We start from the raw sequence: 12,336 nt of genomic DNA, 5'->3' as shown, positions 1-12,336 counted from the left end.
CTGATCTTCATTGAAAAGCTGAGAACACGAGGTATAAATCCTGGACACATTATCACTGAAAACCTTTCTTTAATGGGAAGTGATGTCATCCCTATGTGTCACAATTTCCTCTAGTCCACAGAAGTCTGGAAGCATAGTAGGCTAGTGGTTCCAAAAAAAACATACGAAATAGTCCAGTGCCAGTGTAGTGTCAGCATTAAAAATTAACCAATGCTTGCAAATTAAACTAACTACGGACATAGAGTATCATTTGGTTTATGGAGTTTAACATCCCAAAGCGACTCAGGCTACGAACGACGCCGCAGCGAAGACTCCGGTAGCTTCGACTGCCTGGGGTCCTTTAAACGTGCACCGACATCGCACAATACGCATGCCTTCAACATTTCGGGTCCATTGAAATGCGGCCGTCATAGCCAGGATCAAACCCTGGTCTTTCGGGACAGCAGTCGAGCACCATGACAGCATAGCACGCTTCTCATAGGTCACCCAGATAGCATGCTGTTATCTGGTTACAACAGGATAGCTACCAAAACGCGTTCCAAAGGGCATCATGGAACACTGCTATTCCTTCAGTGTCTTGTCTCTTTGTGGTGTTTTAACTTCGACTTAACTGAGAACGCCTTTGAGCACAAGTCACAATGGTTTTTCACCCTTGTGCGACCGCACATGTGCCACAAGGGATGCCTTTTGTGCAAAGGCCATGGGGCACAGCTGACACTGGAATGGCTTCTCACCAGTGTGGATGCGGACGTGTGTTACGAGGTGGCCCTTTTCTACAAATGCACTGCCACAGTGGTCACAACGGTATGGACGATCACCCGTATGCATGCGCTGGTGTCTGTCCAAATTGCTCTTTATTGAAAATGTGCTGCCACAGTGGTCACAACGGTATGGACGATCACCCGTATGGGTACGCAGGTGTCTGACCAGGCTGCCCCTAGAAACGAATGCGCTATCACAGTAACTGCAACGATACGGGCGGTCGCCTGCGTGGGTGCGAATGTGCTCCACCAGGTGTGATCTCTGCTTGAAAATGTTGCCGCAGTGGGTGCACTGGTGAATCTGCTTGCCTGTGGGCTTGTCCCGGTGAGTACTCATGCTTGTACTAATGAATGGCACACTGTAGTTGACAGGGCACTTTTCATCAGGTGGAATTTCTCCAGGAAACACGCCAACGTTGTGGTCTGCCATGACTGATCCTGCATTTCAAAACCAGAGCACTTTCATTAAAACCTAGGGCCCAAGATGCCAGAGCTTGTTTATGACAAGGAAACAAAAGCCAAATTTAGTATCAAGTCATATCTTATTTTCCAGCAAACATCTGGATGCAGAGTTTGGGCCCTTCAGTCGAGCAGAACTGTCCAGTGGAAGTAAATCTTCCAACTTCTTGGATATATGTAAGGAACATGGCAAAGAAATAATTCCCACCAACCCAAATGCGCAAATATTAGTAGTCTGCAAATATTTAAATATTGAATATAAATAAAAGATGTTATGAAATATTAATAAGCAAACATTGCCCGGAGTTCTTTTTCAAAAAAGTTCAGGCCTTTGCAACCAAAATATAAAACACTATACTGACTCAACACTGTACAAAATATGATGGTGTGCACAGAAATGTATAGTGTTTTATTAGACAGCATTAACCGAGTGTTTTAATAATTTCTGGATGATTTCCAGCTCTGAACTTTTTATATGTAAAAGAGGAGAGATGAAAGTTAGACCGTAAAAAAAAAAATTGAATTTTTAAAATGAAAATCGCCGCTTTTTGACAAACATGTCCCCTTAATAATATGCAACAGGTGATGTGATCATGCAATATGAGTAACAAAATGAAATCAGTGAATTCATATGATCCAACAATTGAAGGTAACATTATGGGTAGCAAAACCTCATTAATTCCAATTTCGAGGGACTGGAAGAAATTACCGATTTATTCAAAGGTTGAGTTATAAAATGCCCCCTTCCACATCACTGACAAAAAAAATGCAGTGAAGCCTTGCAACGAAGCTCAATGTGCAAACAGTGATAAGCCTGTGACAACTGTGCAGTTTCGGTGTACTGGAAGAACAAGAGACACAGTGTCTCTCTAATATAATCACAAATCAGTTTTCGTTAATCATATTCATAATATGTTAAGTTGTAGAAATATTTTGCACCTATTGTTAGGTATATTTCGTGAATATTTTCTGGATGCACTAACTGCTAGGGCCTAATGCATCCAATTTGTTGGTCCAGTTGGATTTAGCGAGGTTGATTGGTTGGTTGGATAAAAACACGACTGGAACCGATTGGAAGATCCAACTAAAACCAGTTGGAATGTCCAATCAGTTCCAACGGAAATTTCCATAGCTTTTTTTTTTTACTGTTGCTACAGTAGCAGGGGGCAGTAGAAAGTTAGGTAGGCTGATGAGATTCAGCAGCTTGCAGATATATCAAGGGCACAGCCGGCAAAGGAGAGGGTTAATTCGAGAGACATGGGAGAGGCCTTTGGCCTGCAGTGGGCGTAGTCAGGCTGCTGCTGGTGATGAAAAGATGTGTTCTCAATCTATGATTGTTTGAAGCAGGTGGTTACCCATCATGTTCTCAGTTCATGTGATGTGACCAACCCACTAGCAGAATTTTGCCTGATGTCCAAGCCAATCAGTGCCCGTATGATAACGGTCCACCCGATGAAGGACAGAAACAAATTCCATTGCACAGTTTACCTGACAGACACCTTAAACTTAATATTCGGATAATTTGGCAATATTTTGGTTTTGCCATGAATGGATTAACGAAAGTCAGCATAGTATTCGATTTCTGCTAAGTATTTCAAAATTTTCCAACATTCAAAAACTGTTAGATACTAATTTCTTGAACTGAATACAAACCGAATAACAAACATATTATATTTATAATAGAAATTTCAAATATTTACACAACCATTTCTATTTGCAATATCTACAGCTTCTCATATGTCTGTACCATGACTTAACTTCAAGGCCTCAAACTCATTCCTGTCACAAGATGAGTAACTATCTAAACAAATCACAATTTAGGCCTTTAGAGGACTAAAGGTAGCAAAACAAGCAAATGAAAGCACACAAAAAGGCTGTGGTTATGGTCTGGTTAAACCTGAAGTGACGTGATATCTACAGCTGGCCGAGTGGAACTGGCTCAGTCGCATTGCAAAGTCAGTCCTTCGCTGCTCCGTTTCACTGGACACCAGACACCAAATATAATGTGCATATAAAAACGAACTGTGACTGGAGGGATTAAAGATAGCATAGTTGTGAAGCGAAATTTCCTTCTTTGAATTCTCCCTACAGTTGGCATTTGAGCCAGCAAAAAGCTCATGGTTACTAGCAGACCGTAAGAGTGCAAAACCCTCTCATCTCAAAGCTGGTTCATACTTTGTCACATATGAAACTAACATACACATTGTAATAGAAATAAGCACGGTTCCATGTTAACACACAAAATTTAATAAAAATGCATCTAAAGATAAGAATGCAACACTTCATTACACAAGCAGACACATATTGCCACAAACCAAGAAATGAAATAAATGTCAAGGTTTGTGTTAAACGCATGTAGGAATAGATATTACTTAGCCAGCTAGTGTCAGCAATGGTATACACATGAAAAATATCAACAGACTTCTATGTCCAAACACAACAAAGCAGATCATATTGCAAACATTGAATTAGCAACCAATTATGGCTTTCAGGTAAAACAGAACAGGTTAAAATTCAACACCGAATATCTGGCTGAGCAGCAATAAAAGCTGTTACTGCAGCTTTGGTAGAGATGCTCTGATCATAAAGCCTCAACCATGGCTACAGGAAAAAAACAAGAAACAGCAGAGAAAATAAACAAAATAATGAGAAATGCACACGCATGTCACTGTAACACGAAAACCAAGGCGAGACATTTCGAAAAATCAAAGGCCCTTAAGCACCAGAAGCGAGATCTCAAGGATGGTTGACCAAAGGCACATGCATTCAATGGCTACTCACTGCACAGCATGTATTTCTTTTACTGCACCTTAATCTTTCAGCAAATATCTTGAAAGATTATGGGAAAAAATGTTCTGCTTGCATTGTGCTCCATCAAATGACAACAAGGTGACCTGCATACGTATACCCTTCTTTATGCTTAGACCATGTTGCCCATGGTATCTTAAACAATAACCATCGTTGATGTCCCAGTATCTGTGCTCTCGATAGAAGGGGCATCATGCACCCCATTTGTCCATATACACCACGCACTGAGGTCTGTAAACAAGCTATTTTACAAACTATGAACATCAGGCCATTGAGCCTATGAGGATAGGTATTGAAGATTTCTTCCTGTGGTAGCATATACCCCTTGGCTCGATATCAGCCTGCAAAATTAAGCAGAGAAAAACAGTGGAAGTAAAATACAAACTGCAGTGCCACGAGAAGAGATGTTTGAACACTTGCTTTAGAAATGACTGTACAACAAAAGACAAAAAAATTACTCTGAACTAACCATTAGTTCTCGACGCAAAAAGATAGGAAAGATAATGGACAAGAAAAAAAAGTACTATAGGCATCTTGCTTATATGCCTACGTAGGTTTGAACATGAAATTTGCTGTATGCTTTAGTGCCATGCCACATAAGGTATCTTCTACAATGTTTGTAATTTAAGCCTTGGTGACTGGGCATGCTGGATTTGAAGACTGATTTGGTTTGCCTGCAGAGTTTCACCCCTTTGGATCACTGAATATGCTCTTCTACAGAATGTGAGCAATAAGCTATATGCATTTGCATACAGCTTGACCGCAGTTGATTTCAAAACATTCTTCCGCAAGCATCTTGTCTTCTCAGCATTGATTATAATGCTGCAAAATAAAGAACAGCAAATTAGCTCATGCAGAAGCAAAGCTTCAAAGCCATAGCAGCATTCTTTGTATGCATGCTTTGTGTATTCCAATACTCAAGTTCCTATTGAACTTGGAAGGAGAAGGGATCTGGCTGTACTCATAGTGCAAAAAAGACAAGGCCTGATGTACTGTGTTTTGTGTGCAAACCCCAGACAATGATTGCCCAGGATGCATTTGAACGGCCAAGAACACTGAAACACTTGGAAATGTTAATGTTCGCAAGAGTTGTTCAGAAAGGTGCATTGCCGACAGCAGGCGCTTCTTGGCTTGTCCGCACTGTCTTGTAAAATAGGCAGAGCAAAGCAGCATAAGCCTCACACGATGCCGCAAGCAGAGCTGCTTCCAGTATAAACAATGATAATATCTTAGTCATGTCCAATAGAAGTGGTAGAAGCATATTTCTTGTGGCATAATAGTGGATAACAAAACAAATTCATTAAGTAGAAAGGAACTCTTCACTTTCAAAACCGCTCAGTGGTAGACTGTAACCTGTGCCCACTCTTAACGTTTTTCACTGTCAAGACCTGATTGGTGCTGCAAGTAGGGACTGCTGACAATAAAGCATTACCGAAACGACACTCATGGTACACACTGCATCAGACGGTTGTTCCTCAAAGTCACGCCACTCTATTGAATTCTGCTCTGCAGTCCCTATGCTTCCTGATCTAGAGTTCAAGCACACGCACAGTAACCTAACTCATGCAGATATTTACAGGACAGATTTGAAGTGTAGAAGCATGCATTTAAAAAAAAAAATTCTCCAACATTCCCCATCTCCAGGGGAGAACATAACAGTGATATCCTAACCAAAGTCCCTTAGCAGCCACTTAAATCACTGGACAGCTGCCGTTCATACATCCAACACGAGTGCTTAATGACTGGAATGTTCGAGTAGTGCCACTTCACGGTGCACAACTTGCTTGGTTTACCTAGAAAGAAGTCAAGTGCAATGCCAACTGCAACAATGCCAGCGAAGAGACTCATTTCTCATTGTGCACGAAAATAAAGAGCACCGGCAGCTAGAAAGAAGGCCCTTAATTGAATCCCCTGCACGGTGGTTGTTCTGCCTTTCCAGTCATAAGTGGTTCACCGTTCCTTCTGCCACATGAATCAGTGGTGAGGCCAATACAGTACTTTAGTTGAATGCAGTAAAACTGCTAAGGCACCAGCATGAAAACAACAAACAATACAGGAGCCCTTGCAGTCTTACCGGAAACAGGAAACAGCTCCATTGTCTTTAAAGTGAGAGTGCATACACTGGAGGAAAGATACACAGGTAGAAAGGACGCACTCACTGTTAGGCCAATGAGGCCATTTTGTTGCCCCCTCAACACGTTTGTTGCAAGAAGGGAATGCCTTTGAGTGGCACCCCTAGTTTTAAAGCAAGAGGTTTCTTTGCTAGAGCGTTGGTACTTACCTGATGCCAGCAACTAAGCTGTAAAAGAACTCATAAGGAATTAGAGAAGTGGATGCACCTTGTGACCAAATTAAAAGGTACAAAACACCGGTAGCAGACCGACAGAGCCCCAGTGTGGGGTAAGGCCCAAAAAAAAACCAATTTTTATCCAATTCACCTGCAACCTATACACTACCGTAGCGCATATGTTCATTCCTGAATTCGCTCTGCAGTGTCATCAGGATTGGTATTAAACCAATTCATGTAAGCCAAGTATCTGTTTGTGTGCACCACATTATGTCCCCCAACACAATAACTTAAGCCAAAATTTCAGCCTGCCTAGAGCAAAAACTGGTAATGGCGCAAGAAACGGGGACACAGAAGGCACACAAAAGACAAGACTGACGCCAACTCAGACTTGAGTATCTTGCAGACGCGCATGATGTGCCCCCAAGATGGCTGCAGAACACCGAATAATGACTGAACCTCCAAAGGAACTATTTTCCGTTTCAAGCAGTAGGAGACCACTCGAGACTGGCACGTTGAGACGGCAATCTGGTTGAGACACGTAATGGCAGGTTTGGTGCGGAAGCTTCGAAAGAGGAAAGGGCCCATTGTAGGAGAAATAGGGTCAAGTAAAACTCTAGTTTGGGCGAGTTGGTTCATGTTGAAAGAAACAACAAGTTCTACTAGCAACAAGTTCTACTAGCAAAGCAAGCAGATCTGCAGCACCACCAGAGAAAGCTTGAAAAAGGTACTTTCTTTAGGTGTCATCACATTAATACAAAAAACACAGCCTGGCTTGAACTAGAATGACACATTTTGAGTGACAATTACATTACCTTTCAGTGTTTGACAAAACCAGTAAAAAAAGGTAACAGTTTATTTGCATTGAACAGAAAAATGTAGCCCATGGCAACTTAAATGTGTAATACAAAACACAAGGAAAAGAATTCCACCTACAGAGCATGGAAAGACAGACACTCTTAATAAGACCGACAGCTTAATTTTAGGCTTCAATACTTTTTCACCACAACAAAAAGCTTACTGTCTAAGGTGTTCGACTCCACAATGGTTTTGTGACAAATGCGATAAAAAGTTTTTACCAGGAATTTTTCAAACAGTCAATGAGCCTGTTTCATGTGCCCCTATGCTGGAAACAATAATCAGTGAGCATGACGACAATCATGCACCAGAAAAAAATAATGAACTAAAGCTGACACAGTTACAGCCGTCAAATATTAATTAGGCAGTGATGGTAGAGCATAGCGACCATTTCAGTCTCCACACCCAGAGTTGTTATGTACAGTGATGTGTACCTCCTTGGAAATTTCAGTGGAACATGGCTACCATGTCAACCAAGAAATGTAAAGCACTGTGGCACCATCTAGGAATGAAAGTTGAAAGCACATCATTAGTGATGCAAAAATTGAAAACTGAAAAATGGTTTCTGAGGAAAGGAAATGCACAGTAATTGTCTCACTTATGTCATGGGCACCCAGATCACATCACAAGGGAAGGGCAGAATGTGGGAGTGAAAGAAGAAAGAGCTGCCATAGTCCTCTCCAGAATAATTTTGACCACTCGGCGATCTTTAATGTGCACTGACATTGCACAGTACATGGGCACTCCTGCCTTTCACCTCCATCGAAACGTGGCTGCCGCAGCCAGGTTCGAAACCAGGAACTTCGGCTCAGTAGCCGAGCGCCCTCACCACTAAGCCACCGTGGTGAAGGGAGCATTGCTCGAAAGGTGCATTGGAGAGAGCATAAATTATAATCAGATATGATGGACACATCTTGTCCAGAAATAAGTAATAGTTTACAGAGGTGTGGTCATGTTATGGGATATACCGATAACACCAAGGTTTCACCACGGGATGGTGCTTCAGTAGGTATGATGCGTTCTCATCGCGACAGGGCTAAAGGCCCCGTTCACCCAAAAATCAATTATCAGTGCTGCCGGCGTTGTGAGTGAAGTCACGGGCATGGGTCTGCCAGGCAGTCCCCAGAAAATAACCTAGGAGGCAGCTGGGCCACCTAGGTCATGTGACCTTATGGCATCATCACAACCTGCCCACTGGGTAGTGAGAAAACTGCATACCATGGCACATGGCAGCTAAATTAATTATTGGTCACTCGGAAGGCAGAGCTTAAGTGTCCCCTACAATTTATTCCTATGCCAATTTTACACTACAGATCCTTATTTCTCTAATTACAGTGCTTAAGTTTTACAATATGAACAGAGATCTTTTAATTCCCATCATACTCTCATGATATGTTTTGTTTTTGGTGAGTTGTCGGTTCGTTTAACACGTTGCTGCCAATGCTACGGATACAATTAAACGTGCCGAGAGAACACAAGAAAAATTACAACCAGCAGTGTTTACACAGAATATTTACAAACACTAATCCCAAAACAAAATAAAATAAAGCATATATCCTATTCAGTAGCAGCAGAGAAAATGCTTCTGCTCACAATGTATCACTCAATATTTGATTACAACTGTGAAACTCTTAAAGGGGCCATGACATGGTCGTTCTTCATATTGCAGCTTTATGCTTCAGTAACTAATACAAGAGCTTATGATTCAGTTTCTGAAATTTGGCGTTAATAATAGTAACGCAGTTATTCTTCGGAATAGGTATAGGGTCCGGCTACACTAGGCCGATGGGGCGGCGATCGGCGGTCGGTTGGCTGGTCGGTATGCAAATGTCATCACTGACGCACTGGTCTGTCAAGCTATACCGACGACGACGCCAGCACGACAGACGACCCCGTATCGCAGTAGTGTAAGAGTGAACTTAGTGTGAACTGGCAGAGTGTGGTGGGGGACTAGCTGGTACGACATTATATAAACTTATGAATTTTATAACTTATTGTACCTGATGCTAGCCGCGGCGACATATGCGATGTGCGTGCACCAGCAAAGACGTGCTTTCATTTGGCGCCTGCGCATAGAACATATCAGCGAGGCAATTGAGCAACACGGGCAGAAAACGCCGCACGACGGTGCCGCTTGTCGCCGTCGCCTGGGCTTGTGCGGCCGAGTGAAAGCTTCCCGCCCGGTGAATAGACGGCCAAAAAAAAAAACTGCGCTTGTCCACCTTATCCTTATCGAAAAAAGCGAACCGAGCAGCTGCATTTCATAACTTCACACTTTCTTAGAATGGCCTGCTTACGAGCGAGGTGAGCAGGCATTGTTTTTTTAAAGGTGCGTCTCGGGCTCGATACGAGTGATGTGCCTGATGGATGCGGTGCAGTGGAGACACTGCAGCACCTGCTACTTCGCATGGCCATGTTCGCTGACGCTCGTCGCGATATGCTCGCAACTACAGGGTGCTGGGCATACTCCCGGACTCGCTCAAGACGCTGTTGTGGCCGCAGGGCAGTGCGCGCACCCGTGAGCAAGCCTTGGTGAGCCTCTGAGCATTTCTCGAACAGACGGGCTTGACATCCTGTCTATTTTGCGCCACGTAGTGACGCGCAGTGACCGAACCGAACCCTCCGCATGCACTACCTAGGACGAGAAACAGCTGGGAGCCCCAACCCAGCTGTTGTGTGCAGTGTTGTGCGCGCATTTTTATTTTTTCTTTCTTGACTGTACATGCGCACAACCTGGACAACTTTATTGTTACCCTTTGTAAATAGTGTCTCAATGACCACTCCCTATGTCATTTCTTGCTGTCGCCTCACTTCTTTCATCTCACTTCTTTATACAGCTGCCTGCTATCCTTTATTTCCGCTGCCCCAGCTCAGGTGCCATCAGCACAGTGATGGCAGATGCCAGGGTCACCAAAAATCTTTTAACTTCCATTTTTATTAATATTTTTAAAAAAGACTTACTACTACTTTCTTATTAATCAGTGGGGAACTCCTGCCAGATGCTTGAATTTTGGCCGACAGTGGACTGCCCGCCCCTTTCGTGACGAGGCCTAGTGGGTACGGAGGATTCGTGTGTGCGATTTCGGCGATTGCGGACAGCGAATTCGCAAGCTTTAGCATCTGAAAATAGCTGTCAAACGTAATTTTGGCCACAGAACCCTAAACGCAATGGCAGCCTACATCGCAGGGTGCAAGTACAATAAGGGGAAAGTGCCGATATGCGCTGAAGGCAGCCGGCAGCAGCCGTCGGCGTAGACTGTGGACAACAAATCTGGTTGTTTTCATTGATTCAAGTGATGTCCGAACGTATTTTTAGCTAAAGCGCTTTAAAATCAAATACTGACGACATAACAGGAAGCAGATACAATTTGCGGAAAGCGCCGGTCCTACGCGAAGCGTTTCCCAGGCAGGCGATATAGCATCAGCGGTGCTTATTGCAGTGTTATCATAGCGTGTAAATGAGTAAAACTACAATTTGTGAGCAATACTATGTAATATTTAAGGTAAGGAGAGCCCACCTTGCGTTTTATGCCAAGCAAACAAGCAGTAGTGTTTGCACACAGCTATGTAAACAACCCCAGCCCGGGGCTGCAGTTGTCGTGATCGTCGCATTCCTAGGCCACAATGTGCACGCACAGTAAACGCTAAATGATGTACTATTGTATTCAAGCGCTCATTTAGATGGTGGAGACTATTCATCGGCGCGGGCAGTGAAAGCATTCGAGTCGCTTAGGGTTTTGCAAGCGGCTTGGCACCTGCAAAAGGGTTTTACGAGCCGAAGGGAATGTATGTTCGACTTACAAATGCACACATGCAGGGAGCAAGTTGTCTCATTCGGTACTTTTCTCTGCTCCTTTCGTGCCTCAAGGTTACTCTAGTGCCACCTTGTGATGATTTGAGTTTAATTATCGAGCCGAAGAAAAGCGGATAAAAAATTGGGAGCCAGCTACAAAACGCAGCGGCTATCATGGCGCACATTGACGACGGCATGCACGACACATGCCGCTTTTCACATACAGGAGACCTTGACTGCTCAAAAAAAACTACACTCATAACATAAAAATAACATGTTTATGAGCGTAAATAATAAAGCAAGGGTCCACCGATTTCTCTTTCCTCAACAAACAGAAAAGGGGTGCCACGAGTAAGTCCGCTTTTTTAAGGATCACTCAGGTCGCGTACTAAGCTGAGGGCTACCAAAAAGAAAACACTGAAAATGCATTTTATTTCGATAAGCTATAAAAGAGAAAAATTCCGAGCGACCGCCGTGTCGGTGTGTATGCAAGCACCTCAACAGCACAACAGCACGCAGCAGACGACGCGGGATGGGTATGTCCCTGTGACGTGAGCAATCACAAGCTGCCAGACCAGCAAGCAGTTCGCTGAAGAAACGGCAAAAAATCATTTTAAAAAAATTTACCCCACAGAATCAACTGAAACTTGGGAGAATTTTAATTTAACAAGTTGAGAATTAAATGTAGTAAGCAGGGTATGTGTGAAAATAGGCTGTCATAGCCCCTTTAATGTAATTCCATCATGACATATAGTCTCATCAGAAGGTTCCAAGGATGTTGTTAAGCTAAAAAGAAAACCAGAAACAAACAGCAGTGAAACAAGTTGGAGCTTGATCCCGGTACATGAGCAAAGACAGGATATGAGAAATACTAAAGGGTCTAATGAATAAAAGGCGAGGTCAAGAACAGCCTTAGCACATGTAGCTGCCCATAATATCACGCACGGCATTTCTCAATCCCTGCCATGGCATTTTAGCCACGGTAATGCAATGCGAAGGCATGATAACCACTGGTCCTTAAAGGTAACAGTGGATTCCAAGACAAGGCAAGTGTAGCAAAGGTCGGCAGAAAGTTAGGTGGGTGGTTGAGATTAACATGTGTGCTGGCATACGGTGGCAGAAGCTGGCAAAGGACAGGGTGAATTGGAGAAGCATGGGAGAGGCCTTTGCCCTGAAGTGGGTGCAATCAGGCTAATGACGATGATGAAGTAATCCTGCCCAAAGCGCCACCACACTTCTTGTTATGCACTAATCTTTGCGCATGCAAATCACTGAATATGCAACAATAAAGGATACGAGCAAAACATTGTGGGACAACGTAGTTGGCAGCAGCTGTTTTGGAGGACCTCCCTTAGAATTCCTGTATTCCT

The 12,336-nt window shown here is 43.3% G+C and overlaps 1 protein-coding gene across 1 annotated transcript in view; it reads right to left on the bottom strand.

Annotated features, from left to right (window-relative positions):
• LOC144112605 (uncharacterized) overlaps positions 1-6,838 on the bottom strand; it is a 49,795-nt gene extending 42,957 nt beyond the window's left edge. Inside the window, exons 1-2 of the mRNA XM_077645402.1 lie at positions 6,775-6,838; positions 667-1,199 (exon numbers count right to left, since the gene is read on the bottom strand). Coding sequence (XP_077501528.1) covers positions 667-1,191 — 525 coding nt within the window. The 5' untranslated portion in view covers positions 1,192-1,199; positions 6,775-6,838. The remainder of the gene's footprint in view (positions 1-666; positions 1,200-6,774) is intronic.
• Positions 6,839-12,336: the final 5,498 nt, after the last annotated feature.

The sequence above is a fragment of the Amblyomma americanum genome, unplaced genomic scaffold, assembly GCF_052857255.1.
Source record: "Amblyomma americanum isolate KBUSLIRL-KWMA unplaced genomic scaffold, ASM5285725v1 scaffold_428, whole genome shotgun sequence".
Taxonomy (NCBI): Eukaryota; Metazoa; Arthropoda; class Arachnida; order Ixodida; family Ixodidae; genus Amblyomma; species Amblyomma americanum.
The sequence above is the reverse complement of the archived record's forward strand: the minus strand, read 5'-3'. Positions and strand labels throughout refer to the sequence as shown.